General features: G+C 48.8%; 2 protein-coding genes across 7 annotated transcripts in view; one reads left to right on the top strand and one right to left on the bottom strand.

The window, feature by feature from the left end:
* The window catches only part of MED12L (mediator complex subunit 12L), a 102,615-nt gene extending 83,895 nt beyond the window's left edge, over positions 1-18,720 (bottom strand). For all 5 annotated transcript variants that reach the window (XM_042881045.1, XM_042881046.1, XM_042881048.1 and 2 more), the window contains exons 1-10: positions 18,607-18,720; positions 15,243-15,347; positions 13,693-13,884; positions 12,204-12,363; positions 9,205-9,374; positions 8,374-8,484; positions 7,726-7,995; positions 5,828-5,977; positions 5,184-5,283; positions 4,498-4,634 (exon numbers count right to left, since the gene is read on the bottom strand). In XM_042881045.1, the coding sequence (XP_042736979.1) occupies positions 4,498-4,634; positions 5,184-5,283; positions 5,828-5,977; positions 7,726-7,995; positions 8,374-8,484; positions 9,205-9,374; positions 12,204-12,363; positions 13,693-13,884; positions 15,243-15,347; positions 18,607-18,705 (1,494 nt within the window). In that variant the 5' untranslated portion in view covers positions 18,706-18,720. The remainder of the gene's footprint in view (positions 1-4,497; positions 4,635-5,183; positions 5,284-5,827; positions 5,978-7,725; positions 7,996-8,373; positions 8,485-9,204; positions 9,375-12,203; positions 12,364-13,692; positions 13,885-15,242; positions 15,348-18,606) is intronic.
* A 2,722-nt stretch (positions 18,721-21,442) lies between these two features.
* On the top strand, positions 21,443-24,501 carry CLRN1 (clarin 1). 2 transcript variants are annotated; one of them, XM_042881267.1, is made up of 3 exons: positions 21,443-21,695; positions 23,676-23,855; positions 24,135-24,501. In XM_042881267.1, exons 1-3 carry the CDS (start codon positions 21,443-21,445, stop codon positions 24,398-24,400), a joined length of 699 nt encoding a protein of 232 aa, XP_042737201.1. In that variant the 3' UTR covers positions 24,401-24,501. The 2 variants fall into 2 exon arrangements, with proteins under 2 accessions (XP_042737201.1, XP_042737202.1); XM_042881268.1 differs by having other exon boundaries at positions 23,676-23,891.
* Positions 24,502-25,739: the final 1,238 nt, after the last annotated feature.

The following is a 25,739-nucleotide window of genomic DNA, read 5'->3' as shown; positions in this document are numbered from 1 at the left end:
ATTTGGGATTCTGCAGCTGCAGATGTTCCAGCCCCCAGAGCAGACCATGTTTCAGAGGGTGCAAACTGCTGCCTGGAAGAGCTGCACCAAGATCATGTTTTCACTCAGAGCATTTCAGGAGGACGTGGGATGGGTCTGAGCTCTGCCCAATGTCCACATTCTGCAGGGCAGATGCCAGGCAGAGCTCGAGCAGAGCTGGTCAGGGGAACAGAGCCCCTTCTTTGCCTCCAAACCTCACGTCCTGTAAGAGGAAATGCTGCATCAGACAGGGGAGCTCAACACAGCTGGTGGCACCTCGTCCTGTGGGGTTTCACCAGTTCTGGATACCTCACGCACATCCCACTGCCCAAGAGAGCTCCGCATGAGGGGGTTTGGAAGGGACTTGTGCTCAACCCTCAGTGGCCATAAACATCAGTGCCTGGGGACCGAACCCACTGCTTTTAGGCACAGAAGCTGTGTGCTTGACATCATCCCACTCAAACCCGTTGCTCAGCCAGTCTAGCTATGACAGAAGGTAGCTATCACTTTCTGAAAGCCATCAGCCTTTCAGAGAAAACCAGAGGTGTCACATCACTGCCTGTAAGCAGAGCAGTCCGTGAAGAACAAGAAAAGAGTTCTTGGGGTTTTTTCAGTTAAAAAAAAAAAAAAAAAAGCAGCAGCAGCAGAAGTAGTAATGCTTAATACTTTCCTTCCAATACTCTCCTGTGTTACCATTCTGATATACTTGGAGACAGGAAGCCAAAAGTATTATTAAAACTGCTTTTTATAACTCAGCTCTTTTCCCACTGGTCCTCACTTTTATTATTAACTCAATGCTGCTACCAAGGAACAAGTCTGACTTCTACTCCAGCAATGCCACTGCTGAGCAGCAGGCTGCAGAACCTCTTTTTGGGACAGAGCAGGCAATGCCGGGCGCAGTGCCCACTGCCCAGCACAAACCTCAGCCCCAGGAGGCTCCCCCGCCTGCCCTCGCTGCTTTCACACCTCTCAAGGACTGACCTGGCGCACGGCTCCCTGCCGCAGGGCACGCAGACGCTGTCCCAGCAGCAGCATTAGCCACTGCTCTGAAGCTGTCTAGTGCAAAAGGAAAAAACAAGCCGTGTGCTCTTGACAAGGGCTCTGCCAGTTGTTTAAGCCACTGAATTTATGTTTCTGTCCAGAGAAATTTTGCACTGACTCCCTTAGGAGCCAAGGTGAGCAGAAACGTTTTGCTGAATTTTCTGAAACCATAAAGGTAACAATAGCTGCCCAGCCACACTTCAGAACACAGAATCATAGAATCCAACAAAGTTGGAAAGGACCTACAAGATCACCAAGTCCAACCGTCCTCTCATTACCATTGCTACCACAAGCTACTAAACTGCATCTCATAGCTAACGGAGCAGTTCAAGCAGCTGAACCAATGTTAACCACATTATTTACAATACTGCAAGAACGCTCCAAATATTCTCTATTTTCTCAGTGTTTATGGAAATAGATTTTGTTTCCTCAGACAATTCAGTGTACATCTCATTTCTCCTCCCATCCTGAGTCCCAGCACACCCAGATTGGGTCCCTCAGGCAGAATCAGTCTGACTGCTAAATTCCTGCTGTCCTGAACCCAGCAGCACCACCAGCCCTCTGTTCCCACAGACACAGGGGGTGGATTTTTTGTTTCATTTCCAGCAAAGTGATCTCAGAAGGACAAATATTAACTCCCGGCATCTGTTACAAGCCCTTTCGTGAGAACCAAGTTTAAAAACATAATTTCACTCTAAAATAAAAAACAACTCTCAACATTCTAAGAATTCAGCTGGACTGCAAACATAACAGTGGACATAAGCTCTGAACACATTTCAGAGATCTGAACTTAGAAAACAATTCAAGTGCACAAATTTCCAGGAAGGTTCAAGATTTTCCATAGTGACGTCAAGAAATTCAACATCACTTCTTAAAAATCAAGTGCTTTCTCTATTCATCCAACAACAGCTAAAATATTCCGCTATGGAGTGCCATTCTCCAGTACCCCTCCCACTGCTTATGTGTGCTTATGTGTCCCTGCACTTTCCTGCACAGGCTGCTCACACAGCCCAGACAACCACTGCTGGCCAAGATGCCCTGAGCGCGGTCACAGTGTGGGGCTTCGCCATCACGGCTTCTCACAGGCTCTCTGTCACACACAGCACAACTGCTGTTTGCTATTCACTCACTGTCCAGCCACAGCTCAGCCCCTTGCTCCACTCTTTTCTTCATTTTGCTCTCCTGTCATCAGTGCCTGCAGGTCCTGTCCTCCCCTTAACGCCTCTGCACTGCCCAGGGGAACAAAGCAGCCACGGCCTGGCAGCCAGCCTGTCCCCCATCACCCTGCTGCCTCCCCTGGCCCTGCTCTTGTTGTGACACTCAGAAGTCAGCAGCATGGTTGTGTCAGGAGGCAGGAGTCCAGGGAGGACATCTCATCCACAGAACAGCAGGCTTTGCATGGGTTGCCATCTGAAGGCAGCACATACATGACCTCTGAAATTATGACACTTTCTTCCTAGGAAAAACAGCCTAAATTCATTAAGTGGGAAGAGAGTAGGTTTAAAAAAAAAGAAAGGAAACACAGGATTTTGTGTGGGAACGTGCTCATTTGCAGCCTGCAGCACAGCCTGGCAGGAGGCCCTGCTCTGCCCCAGAAGGCATCCAAAGCTACAATGGGCCCAAACCAGTGAAGTACTACTGAAACATTCAGAGTTTTCTTCTCTCAGAAGAAAAATATACATATATATATATATATATATATATATATGTGTGTGTGTGTGTGTGTGTATACATATATATATATATATATATAAAATCTTATCTGCTTTCCCTACAATCTCCTACAGCTCTTCTGCAAACACAGGGACATTACCAGTTCTGTACGATCATGTTTTATTACAGCTCAGCATTCTCCACCTCAGAGTAAATGATTACGTCATTAGAAGACTGGCAGTAAATTAATCAGACAGATCTCATAAAGGTGCTTGGTACCAAGGCTTCAAGAGTGCTGCTCAGGGCCACAGCAGGCATGTTTTCCAGGCAACCCAACTTCAGGTCATAAAGTAGCAGAAAAAAGGGGTAATAATAGCCAACAACTGACAGCAAGAACAGAACAGAGCAATCGCTGTACTTTCAGAACACGCATTACCAATACTGTGCTTCGGAGCATGAAGAAACATTCTGGAAATACAATTGCAGTTGAAGTTAGAAAAGCCTTCTGAAAAGCAGAAAGTAAGAAGGAAAGAGACACAAAAACAGAACAAATCTGACCATGGCATGAAATGACAAAGGGATTTAAAACTCAATACAGAAACCATACAAGTTATCCTTTCATCCATGAAAGAGTGAAAAAAGCCAGAGTGGACCAGGACTTTATGTCAGCTACACAATAAAAACTGTGATGATGAAATGCGTATTATAAAATCTATCAGAGAAGCTAACATTGCAACACAGACATACACAATAGTTTCAGAGCTACATGACATGCCAAGTGCTCCTATGTGCCGTGCAATTCAGGAGTTGTTATGGCTTTGAGTTAGACCGCAGGGGATCGAACTTGAAAAAACGTGGAACCTTCATGCCCAAGAAAGGCCAGGCCCAGAACAGACGACTCAAATTACTGACATTGCTGCTGCCATGAGGTGGCTGCATTTCCTCTCTCACAGTCTAAGTGTGCCCGAAATACAAACACAATCCTGCCTTGTCTCTCAGCCTACCTGCCGGTTCCACAAATATTCCCAAAGAGATCCCATCCCCCTGTCCCCACATACTGTGTTGATCTCAGCAGTCAGTACAACACTGACTAATAGTTATTACACAACGTTTCCGAGCAACACAGGCTCAAATTATGAACACCAATCACTAAGAACATACCCTCACAAACAAGAAGATGGGTATATTAAATAAAACACTTTGCCAAAAAGCTTTTACAACATTAACATCAGCAACTATGACAGATCCACTAGTATTTTCCACCTTGAAATTTTACTTTATTAATGTGTTGTTAAAACTTCTTCTTTTCCCCCAAACAATTTCCAAGTTAACTCAAAATCCAATGTTACACACAGACCCAGTGACACTGCCAGCTGCACTGTGCAGAGTGCAGTTAAAAATGTTAAAGACTTCTGATAAAGATTTTCATGATCTCTGAACACAGTCCTGGAAGCACAGGGAAAAATAAAAGTACATAACTTTAAATACACTAAAATATTCTAAAAGCTACTGATGTACAACTTTCTGCAACAGATGTAAAAGGTGTGGATATTTTACCTCATTCAGGACAGCGTTCAAGAGACAATCCAGTTAAGAATTACATTATAATGACAAAGAGCTGCTTACTTCTAATAAATGGAATCTTGAATAGTAGTGGAGAAAAACACACTGTGAAAACACACAGCTGTTGTATCAGTTCCATACACGTGCACACGCAGTTATCACAAGTAAGAATAAAATCCACGGTCTACAGATTAGGCAGTGAGAAGAGCATACAGCCATTACCTCTTGGTTATCTTTGTTCTGGTTTGCCCAGAAAATCTTATGATACAGTGTCTCCATGGAATTGCTGGAATCCGATCTGTCAAAACAGTGTCGATCCAACACTTCCAAGGTGTGCAGAACTCGGCTGATGGTCACCCCTGGATGCAGGAGTCAGAAGGGAAAGAAAAAGTTTAAATAGGATGACACTGCGGGACTTCAGGCATTGCTGGACACTACAGTTACCGGCATTAGGGGAGCAGCAGATCACATTTGATGTTCATTTCATTGTGGGCGGCTACTCAGACCCTCCATAGCCTGACTGCTACCTACTTCTTTATTTTTGTCATGGAAAAAAAGTTCCAGTACTCACTCCAAAGAGTAACTGCGTATTTTCTAACCTGTATGCTCTATATACAAATTTCCAACCAGTCTCTTTCCTACTCACTCCTATCTAAGCTGAAAACAAACTTTTTCTCACCTATCCAGCTATTCCAGGAGCCAGAGGTAACAAAGTCCAAACCTGAATTCTTAGCTTCTACCCAACATTTTCATGTTAATGTCGTTTTGCTAGTCCAAGAACTGAGGTGCAGGTGGAGAAATGCTCTATTACTGCAATGAATCACGGTGCAACGGGCTTATACTCAAAGAAAAAGAACAGATGCTAACCCTAAGACTCCCAACACTTACTTCACTACGTCTTGCCTTACCTGCAGCTGATTCTTGGCACTTGTCAAAAGACCACCGCACCTCCACAGCACGACCTCTTTGTTTTATCTGCTGTTCTACTTCATAGATCCTTGCCCGAACCTATAAATGAGGCAGTTACTAATTAGTTAGCAGTAGGAAGTCTCAATTTTCATTTCAAGCTTGTGACGGGTTCCTCAGTAGGAGCAAGGTATCTTATGATGTTCTACAACATTCCCTGTATTTGATAACAACTAACTAGAGCACGTTTGGTTCAAATGCTTTTATCTGTTAAGAACCTTCTGGTACAATAAAACTTCTTTTACTTAAGTTAAACCCAGCAGAAGTTTATTTCCAATCTGAATTTAACTTCCAATGTGAAAAGTCACAGCTCATGACATGGTACGATACACCTCCTCTTATTTGCCACTTTACGTCTTAAAGTGATCTCTGTTTAATAACTGAAAACAGCTGAACGTAAGTAAAATTACTGATATTTCCACAGAAATCGCTGACTGACATACAAACTGCAACTTGCACAATGCTAGTTTAGAAGTTGAACTACATTGATAACTACATCAATAACTCCTCTAGCTGCAGTCATGAACGCAGTCACTTCTTGGGATACGGAACAGATCTTATTTATCTCAACATTAAAAAAGTTTACCTGCTGATTAAATGTTGAGTTTCCACCTGGCATAGGTAAACTAGATGGAGCAACTTGGAGTAAATCCAGGGGTGAGCCAGGATTAATGTTCTTATTTTCATTTGTGGAATAATTCCACACCAAGGCACTTGGGCAACAAAGAGTTATAGTCTGCAAGCAACAGTACAGAACACAAGTTGTGCGTGGTAGACAAGACCAACAGTACCAATAATAAGAGAGCTAGAATCGTTTTGGGCAATTACAGAGAAAGAAACAAAAGACAAGTCCACACACACATTGAAGAAATTCAAGTGCTATGTTACTTTCCTCCCTCATTATTAAAAATTGTATTTACATATATGCACTCTCAATTCTCATTTCTACTGCCTTTATAATGCCACCAAAGAACATCACCAAAAGTTAATCCCAGACAGATCCTCTCCATGAAATGTGAACGAGTCTTAGAAAAAAGGAAGTCATGTTGGTATTCAGCTTTCAGAAAGAAGCTACACATGAAAAATTAAAATTCAAGAGACTAGAATGAATACTTCTGCCAAGTTCTAAAACACCAGACACTGAAATACACCAGAAACTTAACATTTACTTCAAAAGAGAGACACTGCATTGACAGGCTTCAAGAGGGTCCTTCTGCAGTGGCTTACCACTGGATACCTGTTAACCTGCTGCATCTACAGCTGTGCAGAGCAAAAGCAGAAAGCTTCAGTGCTTTTGGATCTGATCTTAAATATCATCTAAAGTGATGGAAGTTGCTTCATATAATTGATTTTTTATCTTTGAAGCTGCTGCAAAATTTGTTTGGAAGTTCTCCTGGTCCAAATTTGGCCTTCAAAGCAGTAGTTCAGCAAAAAGATTGCCTAGGAAAACACTTTGTTAAAAAGCTGGAGAGCTTGTCTGCCTCAGGGCCATCCTACTGACCCGCCTGGTAGTACAAAAAAAAGGGGTGGGGAAAAAACACAAAGATCATGCACACACAAGGAGGAAAAAAATAAATAGTACAGGATGAACAGAAACATTATCCTCTGTGCTGTTATCAGAGGAAAGCTGTAAGGCTGCTAAAGGCAAAGCTGTGAAGCTGTGTGAGACAGAAGCAGCCCTGTGACAGGGAGCTGCCCACCACTGGAGGAAGGTGCCCAGAGATGTGGAGGAGATACTCAAAACCCAACTGGAGATGGTCCTGGACAGTCTGCCTTGGCTGACCTTGCCTAAGCAAGGGGGATAGCTGCCTGATCTCAGAAGGTCCCACTGCACTGCCCATCCTGTGACTTTGTGGTCCCACGATCACCAGCACACTCCTGGTATGCTCTTTACAAACCTACCACCACCAATCAGTAAGTGCAAGCAAACAGTTTCTTCTGATCCACAGCTCTGAAAACTGAGCAGGTTGTGAAGGCAATAAAGCTTCCGTAGCCCTGACAAAAACAGAACTGTCCATAGTGGCACCAGGCACCCAGGACAACCTGGAGGAAGCAAGGAAACCGCCAAAGGCTTGCAGGAGTCAGTGAGGCGTTGTCTTCAGCCCAGCTGCTCCCAGCAAGGACAGGTGGGTATGCCAGGAATGAGCACGTCCACGGGTGATGAGAACACTGCTCAGCACTACTGCAGCCACAACACTCCTTCGGAGGGACGGTTCGGCCGCTCCTGTGGCAGAGCTGCTCCCTCGTGTGGCAGTGCTGCAGACAGACACACGAAGCACCAGCACCCTCAGATGCTTCCACAAGCACACCTCAGGCAGTGGCTAGCATTCCTCCTCCTGCTACCTCCACGTCCACAGTCCTCTCACTTTCCTGATGCAGCTGCATCTCAAATCACAGCCTATGCACCTCGTCAGACCCAGACAGTTCTCCAATAAACTCAACAATCGTGGCCTCCAAAACAAAGAGCAACAAGCATGGGCCTACCTGCAGCATACAACTCAGCCCATACACCAGCGAACGGTGCTGCGGGCAGGAGAGGAAATCAGAGCAGGTGAGCTGCACGGGGCTCAGCACAGGACCGGGCGCAGTCGGGCTCGGCGCTGCCAGAGGAGGGTTACTTGGTGCAATCATCACATGAGGAGGATGTGCAGCTGCCAGGCTGGGGCTGTCGCTCAGCAGCAGCGACAGGCGCCTGGCACAGAAATAAGCGAGGCGGCGGGACAGGTAAGCTGACTGAACAAACTCTTCTGAGTACTGAAATTAAAACAAAAACACACTATTTACCAGACTGCCTCCTTCACATCTTCATTTTAATCAACAATCTAACATTCAATACGCACAAAGTAGAAGGGATCACAAAAGAGTATCTAAAATGCAGATCCATACTCTTGTCCCTTAAAAATTCCCTCTGTTTTGCAGGGCCAGTTGCAGAACAGGAGTCTTCCCACCAATTTCAGTTAAGAAGGATCATAAGGTGTGAAATCTGTAATGACACCTATAGGTTTCAAACACACATCGTGTGTAAAAACGCTCACATTAATTTTAACACTACAACTCCTGGAATCATTTAACATATATGAGTCATGCTTCTGTTGACTGTGTAAATTACACAGCTTTAAAGCACACACGCACCTGCAACATGAGCGGCAGCACCAGCTTAAGAATGTCGTCATCAGCAGGTCTGATTTTTTCCAAAACATCCAGTATCCACGTCAAGTACTCGTGTCTCTCAAGCATTCCTTCCTTAAAGGATTTTAAATAACACACCACTTGTTAGCTGGGAGCGCTGAGAAAGAAAGTGTGTCGGTCCAAGTTTTATGTCATTTCTGGTCTAACTCTCGTTGCTCACAGCAGCTACCAGGACCCTCACACACCGCCCTACCAAACACCCTTATGGCAGCCCTGTGGGCAGACAGCTGTGCCCAGGTCTCAGCATCGTTTCTATTCAAGGAGAAAAGCAGCACTCATCCCTGGAGGCCTGAACCACCAGCACCGCTGCTCGAGCGCAGACAGCACTGAGTCACAGTGTCCATCGGGACTTCTGCTTACACAAAGGCACGATCTCTCCAGCTGAAGGCTGTAAGGCTGAGGACCCCGGGTGCAGTCCTGGCAGACTGCAAAGGTAAGTATGGGCAAAAATGTGTGGAGCTCAACAGCCAGATCACCGCTCTGACACCCAAGGCTTCCTATTCCATTGTGACCAGAGCCTGTCGTTAAATACACCCTTAAAAGATGGGATGATACGGGAGGAAAGAGAATAATTGAGAACATTACTGCAATAGCACTCAAGTACGCTAAGCAAATCAAAGTTTTTTCAGCTAGCAAATCTCTAAAATAAATTAGCATTTAAAATTTATTCTAGTTTTACAACACGAATTACCAGTAATATCTAAAAATATCTAAAATGCAACTTTCTAAAAATGGTGACATAAAAAAAAATCCATTCATTTCCAAAAGTATTACCTGAAACATATAAAAGGACAATTTTTCATTATATTCCCACTGCTTCAAGGCCTGTTCCATCTCTTGAGGCATCACTACAGAGCTGCTGCCTTGGCTGGAAGTCACATGATAAAACTCTGCAACCTTTGCCAGCTGCTCCCGAAGGTATCTGGTTATAATTTGAGTCCATTCTACAAAATAAGTTTACAATTAGAACGCTTCAGATGATAAAATGTTTCTGTCTCAGTGAGGATCACAACAAATTCATGTTGAAAAGTATTTATCCAAAATATTAACACGCAGTCGCATAATGCAGCACCACTGTGAATTAACAGGAGCTTTACGTGCCTCCCCTGCGCACTGCTCTCAAAGCACACATGCTGTCAAGTGTGTAAGCAGCCTGCTAGCTCAGTGTGATGTACGAGCACAGAGACAAGCCATGTCTCCAGGGAATCACCTGTCTCTTTCATCAGAGTTCAGCCTTCAGCCTCTGAACAGCTTTGAAACAGATAAATATACTTCAGTACTTCCTTCCTTCCAGAATTTATTCCCCTCTTCCCTCTTCCTTCAAAACCAGCCAACAAAAAAAATGAGCAGGACTTTGCACAAGCACTAGCATACAACACTGCCCTCTCTACAACCGCTCTGAAACTGACAGCTCCTCTGGATTTTGACTCTGATGAGAATGCACAAATTCTGAGGCAGCCTTTCAGGTCGTCCTGATCAAGACAGTGCAGAGCTCTGCAAGTGCGACTCATTCGCTCTGCTCTATGGCAGGGAAGTCACTGGGCGCTGTTCATCACACAAACCCACCAAAAGTCAGCTTTTCTTACACTTCAAAAGTGCTTTAATATTTAGGATAACTGAGAGAAATTAGTGAAAAAAGCAAACTTGCTTGATCATATACATAAAGCTTTGGGAAAAACAAAATGGTAAGGAAGGCATTCTCTGAACAGTGTAACTGGAACAGCCAGAGATTTCTGCTAGTATTTCCCAAACATCTGATGGAGTTGCATGTAACCTGCATGCAGCATGTTTTAGATGAGCTCTTCTATGAATGAACAATGCAATTACTTTGACAATCTGAATTTGCTCACTGTCAGAGTTAAGGGAACTCTGACACAACTCAGACACAGCTCTGTTCACCGATATCTATCCAGCTCAGATCTCAGCTATTGCCCTGCTTCTTCTATTCCCCTTTGAATTTGCAACTGGCAGTTCTGTCAACACATAAAGAATATACATTAAATACTTTTCTACCCAAATCTGAAATTTCTGTATGAAGTCATTGGATTTTAGTGTTTTCATACAGTTATTTAGCTACATTACTTCAAACGTTCACTCACTTTTGGAGAAACAATTCTGAATCTACCACATCACGCTTGTTTTCATGTCAAAGTAGGAAAGAAAAATTCTTACAAAGCAATTACCAATATCTCTGTGCTGCTGTTAGAAACATCACAACACAACCACCTTTCTGCTCCCCAGAGCACAGATCTAAAGCTTTAGGGGGAATGTCAAAGAATACACGATAACACACATCGAATTACATCCCCAAATAACCTAACCTGGCTCGCAGGCCACGGTGCAGGCTTACACACAGAACGCCCAGGCCAAGACCTTTACAAAGAGAAGCAGCACCTGCAGCTACTGCCTGCCTGCCCCCCACGCAGCGCTGCCCAGCTGCAGCACACCCCCAACAGGACCACGGCGTCACAGCCTCCCACCGAGTCCCTGCCTCCTACAACAGGGCACGGTCTGAAGCAAGTGCAGGACAGGGAAGCAGTGCACGAGAAAGCCTGTCAGTACTGCAGCCAGCCCTACAACTGAGGAAGGGACAAACGCATCGTATTCAGCAGCAAACCACGCCACAAGGACTCCACCTCTCCCATTTTTAAAGAAAGGAAGTGGAAGGAAAAGTCTGTTTCAGGCTCTCTTGATACAAAGCCCTGTGTGAAGGACAGAAGGCAAAGCTGAGAGCAGGAAAGATGGAGTCTTGTGGTCCTGCTAGGTAGTTCCAAAATCACTGAGATACAATTCACCCCATGCCAGCAGGAGCAGCAGCACATGGGAGCAGGGCGCTGTGCTCATCCCCCACCAAACCTCACTGCAGCACAGCAACCCACAGAGACCCAACCTGACACGACATTCTGGGCAGTTGCTATGGTGCTGCGTGGGGCAACCACAGACTGCCTCCCCCCTTGCTCTCTATCACCAGACTTTTTTCTTTTTTTTTTTTAATTAAAACTATAACAAAGAATAAGCTGAAAAAGCGTGGTAGAAGATGGTTTTTGGGCTTTATTTAGACACTCAAAGTGAAAATGAGTGTTACAAGCCTAAGAACAAAAACAAAAAACAAAACAAAGTGGTAGAAACAACAGAATGAGTTGGTAGAAAGATGCAGACATCTCTCACAGCAGAATGGAGATGCTGCAAAACAGCATCTGATCACAGATGCTTTAAGAACAAAAGAGGAAAAAGTTCATTCCAAGCAGTGGAAAAGCCATAGGTAGAGTATAAGAGCTATGAGAGCAGTTTGGTAATATTAGGGTATCTTTTGTCCCTCAGAGGTGTTCATCGTTTGGCCAGCTGTCCTGGTGTCAGACAGCGCCATTTGCCATCAGTACTTAAAATACATGCATTGTCACTTATGTTTGAAATCAGCATCTTGTTTCAGGCTTTCTAAATCAGCAGTTCAGGTTGCTCCTGGTACCACTTCGCACAGCCTTTGCCACACCTGCCCCCCCACCAAAGGCTGGGATCGGTGGGTAAGACACAGCACAGCCAACTCCTCAGCCGTGCCTGGAGACTGAGGGGCAAATCAGCTGGGAGGTGACTGAGCGGTGGGGCAGCAGCTGTGCTGCACGGCTCTTTGTATTCTTTGACACACAGTTCTAAGCAAAACCGATTAAAAAGCATTTCTAACTGCACAGGCATTAAGTAACACTGATGCAACGAACAAGAGCAGCAGGTCCTTTCAGCTATCACTACGCATTTAGATATCAGAGCTGTTTACCTACCAGTATTTGGATCAGTGGCCTGGCGTTTCTTGATTTTAGCTTCAGAAATAGCAGCATAGTAGGCACATGTCATTTTGATCAGCCATGCTGCTCGCAGCAGTGGTACAGAATATTTTGCTAAGTAAGCAAAAACATCTTCTTTTTTACTGAGAATTGGAACCTGAAATGAAACGGGAACCTGAAATGAAACAGTGCAAACAGCAGTAGATCTGCAGGTTCGCCCTGGCCTCCCCTGCTAACTGCCAGGACAGCAGCAGACCTCTTCATCAACCAGGGAAGCCTCTAGGCAAAACCCATTGCCTAGACACATACAAAGAGAATTGACAATACAAAAGAGCCACCCCACGCTTTCCCAAGGTTACACCTGGTAACATCCTTTCCCAGCTCTGAGATGCCTACAGGGCCACTAGCAAACCTCTCAATTCTGCCAAGGACATCCAAAGTGCAGAAAGAGGCCTGCAAGCTGATCTTCAGAACATCTGCAAAATAAAGATAGGTCAAGATTTTGGTTAAGAGTTCAGTTGCACAGATGCTCTCTGTATCTTCAGCGCCTCTGGTTAGAGCCTGTAATGATGGAGTGTGCCAGGGAAGCAAGCTGGCCAGCTGTGACACCTGCCCACATGCAGAACAGGGTTGGTCCCACAAGACTTCAGGATGAAAAGTCCCCCTGTGCTGTCCCCCTTCTGCACAAAGTTAGCACCACTTCCAAAAGCATTGTTAAATATGAGAAAAAGACATTTCATAACCAGTGGAGACAGAAGGGAATGGAGGCACAAATGCTGCACTACCAAAATGCCTGGAGGAAAAAAGGTGCATCAATGCAGCAAACAAAGCACAGATCGTTTTCAGTAAGATTCCTCTGAGGTCACTCTAGGGACTCTACCCAGTTAGTTTCACGGGGCTTTTAACATGCTTGTACACCCTTGTTCAGTTCCTCATAACTCCATTTCTGTTTTTGTTTTTTTAAAGCATAAACAATGAAAGAAATCTGTGTAGTGCTTCTATTCATAACGTTAACATCTAACAGGGTTAAAGGAAAACTCTGTATTAGCAGTATGCTTGCCACAGAAAAGCGTGTTTTGCTGGTGACCCTACTGGTGGCAAAGCAGCTCATGTTCTTTATCAACCAGTTACTTACACTTCACTGGTGGGATGAACACATGTGTTTGGGACCTCTAGATTCAAACTGAATTGTTCAGTTTATTCTCCTCTTTGTTAAGGAACTGCAGAATGCTAAGACAAGGAATAAAATTTAAGAGCTCAATGTTATTCTTTGCTAGCAAAATCTCATTAGTTGTGCATTACTCTTACCTCAGTAAAAAAGGCACAAAGGGTACAAAATTATAGACTTACTTTTTTTTGAAAGCAGATATATCTGAAACTCTAAACCTTTTATGAATAAAAGGAATGTTTTATGAATACTGCCTTATCCTTATAGACCAGTTCATTACAATTCAACATCCAAGAAATAGGAGCAGTACTCTTATACCTTTTTTGCTAACACAGTCAGTGGTTTACTTCCTGCTAAATCTGTGAACCAGTTGTGAATTGCACTCTGAGAGCGAGCAGTAACCAGCCAGTAGTTGTCTTTGGCATTTACTTGTGGTTTCTTCTTTCCTGTGTCCTGGAACGTGTTAAGTTTTAGCTTTTCTGCTAATATGCTGCTGAAGTAGGCGCCAATCTGGTGGGTAAAAAGAAAAACAAACACAGTATGACAAGGCAGTTAGCAAGCTTCTACTGCACATGAACGCACAGGGGACTTCCATCTCTATAGAGATCCATCGCGCCAGTCCAGGCTATCAGCCTAATGAGATTACACTTCAATTCCTCGCGGACAGAAGATGGAGATCCTGGCACTAAGTACCCCTGCAACACTTCTGCAGTATCAGCAAAGAAGCTGCACAACACCAAAACCAAGGCAAAGAAGACCAGGCCTCGAAGATACCAGAGACACAGCTACCACTTAGGACTGGGCTGCAAGTCCCCTGAGCCACATCACACCAAGGGCTGCACAGCTCAGATTTGGGACCTGGCTCAGTGTATCCCACAACTGCCTGAGAGCATCCCTCCTTTCAGCATTCTAGCACACCACAGGCTATATACCTGGTTTTCACTTCTATTAAGAGCAAGTCTTACTGTCACAACAACTGCATTCATTGTCTTTCCATCACCCGTTACAGCAGGCAAAAATGCCACGATTTGGACAAGCTGCTGAGTCCTGACTCCTACTAACACTGCCTCCACTACCACTCCATAGCTTCCAAATGAAAAATACCATAAGATTGCCCTCCCCAGCAGTTTCAATCCCAAAGCAGCATGCAAAAAAAAAAATTAAAAAAAAAGCCCAAGAAAGGTTCGAATTGCTGTGCAAGGTCATTTGCATATCAAGGTTACTGCAATAGAAATTAATTTTCAGGTTTGCCAGTTAGAATAAGACATTCGATTTTCTAATAAGTATACTTGCAGATTCTGAGCTTATCTTGATAATTCTTCCAAACAACTATAAGCAATTCCTTGTGAATTTTTATTTGAGTTCTCAGCTACACTCAGTAGTCAAAACAAGATTAATTAAAATAGCAGACAGTAAGTACTTGCAGGTGGCAACTCCAGACAAACAAAACCAGAAGAATGTAACAGGAAACTCTTTACCATCCCAACAGTAACAATAGGAACCTTGTAATTTACTTGTATCACTTCTCATTTCAGATTTACTCACTGCTAAAATAAAAGAGCATCACTGTAGAAGTAAATTTGCATTTTCCAATAAGCCATGAAATGTTACACATTTTAAGAGTCAAACAGCAGAAAATTACTTTGTCAGAAAACATTTTAGACAATTTTGATAGCTTGTGTGCCAGCTTCCCTCTGCAGACTGATAACAGCAGGTAGCAGAAACGCCGCACAGCGTTCCTATATTCTGTAATTAACTTCAACACGAAGACTTCCAACTAGAAAGCAAAGCAGTCAAGAACCAAGTGTAACCATCGCCAGCTAGGGAGCAAGTTAAGTGAACGTTCGGACTGAAAAGGCCCGTCCTACCTTAGAGGCGTTGATGACGACGTTTCTAGCAGAACCGTGCTCATCTCCAGAGAAGGCAGGCTGATTACTGAAGCCTTGCTTTACATTCACCGCAGTAAGTTCATCCTGCAGTGCCGCAAGGGTGAAAAATGAAACGACAGTTTAGGATGTCACATCACTCCGAGCAGCATGCTTTTATAAAGAAGTTTCATGTAATTGCTAGGCCCTCGCAGCTGAACAACCCTTGAAACGTACTGTGTGCTCACACGAATCTAGTGAGGAGAAACTCCATGTTCTCCTGCTCCCATTAAGTGCTCTCCTCACTGCAGACCTCAAGGCCGTAACGCGGTAAGGACGCAGGCTGTGCTGCTGGAAGAGGACTGCTGCCAGGGGAAGGCAGCAGAAAGCAAGGCCTGCTCTCCTTGCTTGGGCTGTCTGTGGCTCATCCTGAGGCCCCGCTGTCAGGCAGCAGGGTCAGAGAGCAGGGCTGCTTGGGCAGGGAGCTTGGGCAGCTGGGGAGCCTGCCTGCAGCGCAGCCTGAGCACACGCTGGGGAGCTCACAGGGCCCTCCCTGAGAAGGCAGGACCTGCCATCAGCAAACAAACCACCTGCCCCAAAGGTGCTTCACCAGCTCCACAAGGTCAGGATAAAAGCAATCCCCGAGATTTCTAGCAGATTTACGGGGGGCAACCTATGGAAACAAAGAGCATCTGCCACGCCACCAAGTAAACAAGACAGGACAAAATAAAATAAGAAGACAGCAACTTCATTGGATTTCCTTACTTAGTTTTGGAAACGTGCATCCTCCAAAGTAGCAACCCAGAAGCTTCCATTCGTTTTACTTTCTTGTGCTTTGCAACACGCTTTGCTTTGCGGTACTTTCACAGAGTTTGGGAGCAACACAGAAGACAGCACTGTATTTAGAAGAAATTTCAGCCCTCTAGGGTTTAGGAAGTTAGCGAGCCTCATCTAAATTGTAAATGAAATCAACAAGAAGTGGTGGAACGCTCCTCCACCCACACTATCCCCAAGACAGCCTTGAAAACAGATGAATGCAGAGATGAAAACCATAAAAGAGATTATAAGCAAATAAATAAAAGGTAAATGGCAAACAGATGGAGGTCTGTGTTACTATTAGAACCATATCCATAGATGACCCCAGTTCTGCTATCTTTAAACTCTTACTTTTCTGAAAAAAGCTGTCTAGATATCACCATACTGAAAATAACCAAGAGCCGTATGTCCTACAGCTGCAACCACTGCCGTGGGAGCCAGCTGGGATGGGCTGACAGCACAAACACAGCGACGTTTTGTTTTGTTTTTTACATTTGGCTCTGGTTATTAGTACAACTTCTCCTGCCTTCAGCAGGGGCTCAGAAATTTTAAACACGGAACACAGGACAGTTACAAACGCAAACACCAGCCAGCAAATAAACAGATAACACCACCTGGGAGCACAACGCGAAGAGTTCAGCTGAATGCTCACAGGAGCTCTCCTGATGTCTCACCTCACCCCATTAATGGGCTCAGGGTCGTTATTTTCCAGCGCAGCTGTTCCAGTGGAAGGCAAAACTCCCTACACAGAGCAGCAGCACAGCTAAGTAAGTATCCTTCCCTTGGCTGGATCTGCAAGTCCCTTCACAAGGACAAACACAGGAATGCCGCACGACGCGGCCCCTCACTATGCTGTGTGCACCAGACCCTCCTGGCTCCTGCAGGGACAGTGAGCTTCTTCACAAACATTAAGAAGGGTCCAACCAAGACCAGTCAAGGCTTAAAATGGTTCTGAAATTTAAACCGCCAAATAAACACGCAGACAGATGGTAAAAACCCAACAGACAGCGAACAGAGCTCTGTTAGCACTGTGGGACGAGTCAAACTGAAGAATTTTTCAAACACATTTTTGTCCCCCTCACCCCAAAACTTTCCTTCAGAGAGAAACCTAAGAGTTCACATTAGACTCGTGAAAGGAGTGCTGCTGATCTGAACGCAGCCGTTCCTTTTAGATGCACTCTTTGTCCCCATCTCTGCCCCATGTCTCTCCCACACGCAGGTCCCACTTTCAGCAGAGCCGCAGCCACCGCTGAGACCTCGGTGCTGTGAGGAGGGGCCGGCACTGCGCCCTGCGCCCTGCATTGCAACAGCGGCCACAGAGCCCAGCTGGGCCGGGCCCGCACTGCTGGATGTTGGGTTTGTTCTGAGCAGCAGCCCCCTAAAAGGTATCCCACCAGTTACACATTGACGAGCAACCCGTGCTTCAAAAGAAGGAGAAGAAATTATCACACACAGAGGAGCGGTACCCCTGGATCCCAGCCGGCGCCGATGGAAGCCGCACACAGCCCTGCGCTGAGGCTCCGTCCCGCAGCCCGGCTCAGCTCACAGCAGCCCTGTGCGCCGGGCCAGGACCACGCGCAGAGAAACCTATTGCAAAAGTACTTCTAACCGCTCAAACGCCAACTTTATTTCAGCACGACAGGCGCAGCAGCGTAAGGATGAAAAGCAGAAGGACGCTGGAGGGCAGAACGGGCAGAGATGCCCCAGGGGTCGGCAGAGGGCCGTAACGTGCACATTTCTCTGCGTCAGCCCAGGCCGCTGCCAACGCAGCCGGAGGGACGCCGGTCAGCCATCGGCCTCAACGGCCCGCTTTCCGGACGTCTCAAAAGCAGACGGGCCAAGAGGGCAGCGACGAACCCGCCCTGCCGGACCGCAGCGGCCGCTCCTCCGGCCCCATCAGCCCGGCGGGTCGGGGCACGAAGGGAGCGCAGGGAAGCAGCGCGGGAGTGCAGCCCGGGGCAGGGAGCGGGGAGCGGCTGCGTGCGGCGGCCACGAAGGCTCCGAGATTCGCGCCGCCGCGCTGACGCGGCCCGACCCGAGGCCTCTCCCGGCCACCCGGAGGAACGGCGGACGGGAAGCGCCGCGCGCCGAGCCCTGCGCTCCGCGGACGCGCGGAGCAGAACAGCCCCCGTCCTACGCTGCGCGCGGCCGCCGGGTCCCCGCGGCCGGGCCGCGGCACCCAGCCGCCCTCGCACCGGGCCGGGCCCCGCGGGCGCCGCGTTGCGTTTGGAAACGCGGTCGAAGCTCCGCTCGGGGCCGCGGAGCCCTTCGACCGCGGCCGCCTCTCCGCCCCGCCGCGCCAGCAGCCGCGGCCCCGCACGGCCCGGCCCCGTCCCACCCCCAGCTCGCCGCAGAAAATGCAAGTCAGCGGCGGCTCCGCAACGCCCGACGCCGCTCAAAAGTTTCGGGGGAGGCGCCGGGCCGGGAGCCGAGGGCGGCGGCCGGGAGCGGGGCGGGCCGGGCCGGGCCCCGTGCAGCCGGCACAGCGCGGCACTGCATGGAGCGGAGCGGCACGGCACTGCACGGAGCGGCACGGCACGGCGCGGCTCACCTCCTTCTGGCGCGGGTCCTGCGGATAGACGTCGGGCGGCCCCAGGCGCGGCCGCTTGAGCGGTCTCTGCTCATAGCTGAGGAGCCCGAAGGCGGCCATGATCGCTCATGTTCGCCGCGCGGCGGGCGGGCGCTGGAGCGGGCTCCGAGCGGCAGGGAGCAGCACTCGGCTCTCGCCCCCCGCCTCAGCCCCCGCCGCGCCGGGGGTTGGGCTGCGCGCCGCCGCCGAGGCCGGGCACGGGGCGGGGGCGGCTCAGCTCCGCGCGCCTCGCGCCGGGCACGCCGCCCTGCGGAGCCGGCCGTGACGCCGCCCCGGCCCTCCCGTGGCCCCGGGTGAGCGCTCCCGTGCCCCGGCCCGGCGTGCTCGCTCGCGGTGTCGCTCTCCCATTCGCGACACCGTTAATTTTAGCGAGCGAATAATTCGCCGAGGACGATCGATCGATCGCCGCCTCGGCCGGCTCCTGGCTCCCGGCCGGCAGCACGCTCCCGGCTCTGCGGCTCCCCGCGCTGCCCCGTCGCCTCCCCGGGAGGAGATCGGGCCGCGCCCCCGGCCGGGCATTGCGGCGGCATCCGGCGTGCGGCCCCGCCACGCGCTGTCCCGGCCTGGCCCGGACCCGCGGCTGCGGCACGCGCTGTGCCTCCTGCGGGCGGAGCGGCGCGCGGCTCGGCGCTGCCCAGGGCTCCCGCTGCCCCAGGGCCGGGCGGTGAGGATGCCGGCAGAGCCGTTGGTGCCGGCTAACATCTCCGGAATAAAAGCGGCCGCAGCTTCTGCCTTAGGCTCCCTCCGTGCCCCAGAGACGCTTACCTCCCTCCCTGAAGCAGGACTGCGGCCTCTGTCCCAGCTTGCATCGTGTCCTGCAGCACAGAGGCATCCTCCTCTCTCAGCTCAGGGCCCATCTTCCAATCCGCTGCGCTGACAGCTGCATTACTGCATCAGCACTGTAAAAGCACAGAAACTATTTTTCCCCTTTCTATCCACTGCTTTTACCAGATCCTCTCCTCGTGCTGCATCCCCAGGACAGCACACACACACAATGTATTTTAGAAACACTGGGTCAAACGGCGAGTTGCAAACAGTTCTGAATGCACTTAATAACAGTACTCTGCAAGTTAATTAAGAGATTACTATTGCCAAAAGCAGGAAATATAGGCAAACTACATTTCTTTGTCTCTAAGCAATTATATATATATATATTCAAAACTCAAGATAAATTAAAAGATGAAGCTAAATTAGGCAGCTCTGGTTTGGGACACTTTCCCAACAGCTCTTCTGACCATACTTGGCCCAAAGCCACATCCCACAGACCAGCATCTCCTCAATCCCACCAGCGGGTAAATCCAGAACATCTCCTCAGTGATGCTGGCATGCAGAATAGCAAAACCACTGTTGTGACCCCTAGCTTTGGTAAGGTTCACATCACGCGTATTTTAAGATTAGGTGTTTGACAAAGTCTGGATGTATTCAAACACACGTCTCCATCTTCCAAAGATTTAGGTGAAGCAGAATGTCTGACAGCTGCTTACTAGCCCTCTGTTCTGTACTGATTTCCCTGTGCTTTACATGCTGTGTACTCTTGTCTTTTGAGCCTACAAACATCGTGGTCTGGAGCTTTAGTTTCTTCCTCCTCAAGAAGCACAGCAGTTGGACCCAGGTCAGCTGGCCCTGTTCAGAGGAACCGGCTTCTTGCTCATAGGAGGCTTCCTCAGAGTAATGATCCTTGGGAAAAACCCCTGCAGTTGTTGCTTTGGGGATTTTCTAGCATGTTCTGTGCCCTGTAACACTCGTGCTGCAGAATGCCTCAGGAGCATTCCCAGTTCATTCATAAAAGCATGGAATTTTCAAAGGCATAAAATACTGCTGCGTTTGAAAACGCCACCAGAAGGCTGAATCGTGACACAAATTCAGCAGCAATATGACTGCAATGAGATTATTTATTTCCCCCCATTAAATTCTTCCTACAAACCTGTTAGATATATACACATAGGCTCAGGCCTTTGCTCTCGTTGCTGTTTTGTGTGATAGCTGTGCCTCAATGCTGCGGTCCCTCTCCACGCAGCAGTCAGCGCGTTCTGAGCGTCCCCATCACCGTTCCCAGCCTCCCCTCAGCGCCGAGCACAGCGCCATCTCCCGGTTACTCGCAATGATCACAGCAAAAGGCGCAGCTTTAAGCTCGGCTTAAATAATCGTTCACCTGCACACCGCCTTGCTTCCTTTTAATTCTATGGAGCGTTCCTGCTGCAGACAGGCATACAGGTAACAAACCACCCCTGAACTGATCCGATCAGAGAACAGAAAGGGGGAAAAAAAACCAAAGCCCTGTTTGGCTCCAAACGTGGGTCCGATCAGCTCCTGGAGGGGCAGCGGGGACAGGACAGGCGCCGGGCCCACGCCACGTGAGCACGCACGCAGGAGCCGCCGGGTGCAGGTGGGGTCACCCGGCCCAGCCCGAGCTCCATGCTGCCCTCCCCTGCACTGGGGCGGCTGCCGTAACGAGCAGAGCAGCTCGGCACCGCCGGCTCTGAGGGATTCCCAGCACACAGAGCCCTCTGAAAGCCTCCCTTCTGCACGGCCAATAGCTCAACGGGCAGCCAAGCCCGGCCCTGTCACAGCCTGCCCAACCAGACAGCCGGGCAGCGGAGCGCTCGTTGAATTACGCGTTCCTCGTTACCTTACTCCTCCACTATCAAGTGACACCGAGGACGGACCGCATCGCTCCGCAGTCCGTTCGAGGCTCAGTTAGAGCTGCAGGAGGATGGGGAGGAGCGCACGCTGCCGGCGCCTCCCGGCGATGGGCACCGCGGCAGCCCCCCGCTGAGAGCGCAGCCCGCGCAGCGCCATGCCCGCCCCGCAGAAGAAAATCCTCTTCTGCCTGGCTGGGGCGTTCAGCTTCGTGTGCGCCCTGGGGACCGCAGCCGCCATCGGCACCCAGCTGTGGGTGAGGGGAACCATCCTCTGCAAGACGGGCGCGCTGCTGGTCAACGCCACCGGGCCGGAGCTGGAGAAGTTCATCGGGGAGATCCGCTATGGGCTCTTCCACGGCGAGCGAGTGAGGCAGTGCGGGCTCGGGGGGAGGCCCTTCCAGTTCTCATGTGAGTAACAGAGGCGCCTTAATGACTGAATGCTGCTCGGGGCTGGGAGGACCGACCCTGTACCTCACAGGGCTCAACAGGAGAAAAATGCTCTAAAGCCAAATGCTGCTCTTCATCTTTTAGTTTTCAGCTTTAAATTACTTTTTTTTTTTCCTGACACTAGCAAAGCTTGCTAACATTTTCAGCAATCTATGTTTCGATTACAGTCATTCACATTTGAAAAATATATATGCTATTACTTTGAATATTTTTGTTTTCCAATTAATCTTTGTCATCCTCCTGTGTGTGCCAATGCCAAGACCTCTGTTCTGTTACAAAAGACAAACTAAGCTAGCAGGAATCCCACAAAGGAGCTGAGGCATAGATGCACACTGCTGCTGAAGCAAAGCAGCCAGAAGTTTGCAGTCTGCAGTACGGACTGAGAACTGCTCACATGTTACTGGCTGACATTCAGTCAACTGATGTGCAAATTGAGCTTGGTACCCAACATACCAAATTTTACCAAAGATTGTTAGAAATGGTTTCGCTTTACACGTGATACTTATAACCTCTCATCCCTAAGGATAAGGTCGATAGAATGATGCAGGAAAGACAGTTTGCCTTTAGCAGCTCACAGTCACCTCCTACAACATACCCTGCATGCCACCCGCAGTTATTACAAAACACATTTTGGGAGCAATCTGCTAAAACAGCTCCAAGAAGTACTCCGGTGAAGTTTACCCCCACTGTAGCTGTACACTTTCCATCTCTGCTCAGAAGTGTCATCTAACCAAAGTTTGTTACGCACACATTCATTGCACCAAGCAGAATGCACACGAGGAGCACACCAACGTCTGTGCTGCACAGCGGCGGCACATTCCCGCATGGCTGGTGCCTGCGGTGTGCTTTGTCTGCAGGCTGAGCTGCAGGAGCCCAGCAGGGCAGGCTGTGAGCTCTCACCAACTGGCCATGAGAATGTTGGCATTTTCATTACAATTTGTTCTCTGATCATCTTCTGTTTAGATTAAAGAGCAAATACAACACTGCTACTCCAGTAGGGCTCAGAGATCCATGTGCATCCCAGGCTGCAGCACGGCCACACAGCAGTGCCATGTGTGGTGATGCTCATCAGTGTGTCTAAGAGAAATGGCGTATAAAATAGGCCAAGTGATTGAGTTCAGTGTTTGTTCCACTAAACGCTCCCCCCTGACCACTACATCTCTTTTAATTGTGAAATGGATTTGCTCTGCCAGCAAGCTCTGCTCAGCCAGGAAAGGCCTTCTGCCTCATTTACTCCTGCTGCTTCTCATCAGTTTCTAGGTCAGCAGTTCATTTTCTAAAGGTCGCAGGCTTGCACACTAACACAGTATTTCATTCATTACTGGGCGTGCTTTTCTTGCAAGATGGTATTGCTGCTGAAATTAATTTTTCTCTGATATGTCACAAAATTGTAGTGACAAAAACTATAAATGCGGGTGCCAAGGGAAAGATCCAGCACAGTGCAGTAACTTCTCCTTAAAGAACAAAATCCCATATCAATAAATCGAGTTGTTGTTCTCCATCTTCTCTCAGCTCATTCCCTTGCTTTTTGGGCCTTCTGCTTCAGATATGATGCATCCCTTGAGCTTTTTACTCACAGACACAGGACAGGAACCCCATCTTCAGGGTGTCCACATCTCCCCTTGGCTGCAGCTCCTGATGGGCACTGCACATAGCAGGGGGTTGAAACTAGACAGTCATTGTGGCCCTTTGCAACCCAGGCCATTCTATGATTCTATGACGGATTGTATGACTCACCTTCAGGATGACTTTGGGAGCACAAAGAGAACTTCGGGGCTTCCTGTGTGCCCCTCCAGTGAGATCAGTAGTGGGGGTGGAGGACAGACTGCACTTGGGAAAGCATAGTTTGAAGCAATAAGCACAGATTAGCAGGAAGGCCTGGGCATGACTTCCAAATTAACCTTGCTTAATGTTTATAATATTTTGTAACTTCACTTTTAGTTTTTCCAGACTTGCTCAAGATTATCCCTGCGAGCATCCACGTCAGCGTCATTCTCTTCTGCACAGTGCTGATCATCTTCACGCTGGTGGGAACGGGCTTTTTCCTGTACAATGCCTTCGGCAGCCCCTACGAAACACTGCATGGCCCCGTGGGGCTGTACCTGTGGAGCTTCATCGCCTGTGAGTACCCTCTGCAGGCTGCGCATCCACTGCAGCGTGCAGCCACGGCACAGGGACCAAACAGAGCGTGAGGGCGGGCAGGAGGGGCTGGTTTTGCTGCACGGCTTTGTGCACGGCAGAGCAGAGCACGGGGCACGGATGCTGCCCATGGTGTGTTGGCAGCAGGGTGGGTGGGAGCCAACCCCCAGTAGCAGGGCAGTTCCAGCAGCCCAAAGGCCCCAGGGATGCCGCGCTGTTCCTGCAGGGACCGCACCGATGGGCATCTTGCGCTCCTTCCAGGTTCCTGCGGCTGCCTCATCATGATCCTCTTCTCCTCCGAGGTGAAGATCCACCACCTCTCAGAGAAAATTGCTAACTTTAAGGAGAAAAGTTTCACGTTTAAGACCCACAGTGAACGGTTTGCAGACTCCTTCTGGATCATCCTGGCCTGCTCCCTGGTGCACTTCCTCAACACGCTGCTGATACGCCTGGCCGGGTTTGAGTTCCCCTTCTCTAAACCCAAGGACTCGGGGACAGCCACTGGTGCCGCAGACCTGATGTACTAGAGTCACACAGAGTGAGGACAGAGGTGTTCATCACTGCTGCCCTCAGCAGCCGCCACCCACACCAGCTTTTAAGGAAGTTAAAAACAAGAGAAGGTTTCAGATAACTGTTGTGTGACACACGCAGTAAATAAAAGATAACGTGCTAGTTGATAAACCCAGATCAGAATACCCTTTCTCTCTTGGACTAAAGCCTTACTGAGGCATCTGCTTCTCTTTCCTCCAGAGCTGATTCGAAAAGCAGCTGCTGTGAACAGAACAGAGAACTCAACAGCACAGAGCTGGCACAGAGGCACAGCAAGGGGATTGCCATGCAGCCACCTCCCATCACCAGCACATCTTGACCCACTTGCAGCTCTCAGGGAGCCACAGCACAACCCCTGCAGCATTGGGCAGCAGGGGACAGGGCAGGGAGGAGTGCCCGCTCTGCTTCTGGCACCAGCCCTGCCACAGACTCGCAGGGGAAGACAGCATGAGGGCAGGGGATGCCCAGCCCCCGAGTGCCCTGCTGACACCACACAGAGGCATCATTTCTATCCATAAAGAGTTCTGAGCTTTAAAAACCTAATCTTTAACTCCCCAGAGCTCCATTTTGTAGAGCAATCCACACAGCAAGAGCTTTGTGCCTCAGGATAAGGTGCTGTATGCAGCAATATAACGCACTCACACTGCTGCACCCCAAGATGAGGGGTGAACCCAGGGGCAGAGCAACATGAGCTCAAACCCAGCAGCACCCACCAGGGCTATGAGGATCTGCTGCCAGCAGGCAGCAAGTTGTCACCAAGAAGCACAAATAAACACAGACAAAATGGGCTGAAACACCACAGCCAGCACACGCATGCTGCAGCAGACCAGGCACTGACAAGGGAAAGCCTGAGAGTCTCCAACACAAGCAGTGATGAAACTTTGAGCAAATGGATGTATTTGCCTCTAAGCCCTTACCTCCCAGTCAGGCAAGGTGCTCCAGCCACTCACCAGATGCACTGTGCTCACCCCCCAACCACAGGTGCACAGAAGGGCTTCATCCTTCCAACGCTGCTGCACAGGGACACCACACAGAGCACTCAGCAGAAGAGGAGCCAGGGGGACCTGCCCAGCTCCCATTTATCTGCAGAGGTCAGCTCCTGCACAGCTGTGTGCCATGAGCAATCCTCTCACAGCCACATGCAGCAGCCCCAGCATGCAGGGCCTGGTTCTGGGAGCCCCAAGCTGCAGTGGTGTGCAGGCTGACCTTGCTGATACAGAGACCCATTTTTATACTTTCACCACGAATGGCAAAACATTCAGTGCTGGCTGCTGGCTCTGCCTGTGCGACGTTTGGCACCCACAGCCCTGCTCCTCT

The sequence above is a fragment of the Lagopus leucura genome, unplaced genomic scaffold, assembly GCF_019238085.1.
Source record: "Lagopus leucura isolate 7727_CA_CO unplaced genomic scaffold, USGS_WTPT01 Super-Scaffold_100029, whole genome shotgun sequence".
Taxonomy (NCBI): Eukaryota; Metazoa; Chordata; class Aves; order Galliformes; family Phasianidae; genus Lagopus; species Lagopus leucura.
The sequence above is the reverse complement of the archived record's forward strand: the minus strand, read 5'-3'. Positions and strand labels throughout refer to the sequence as shown.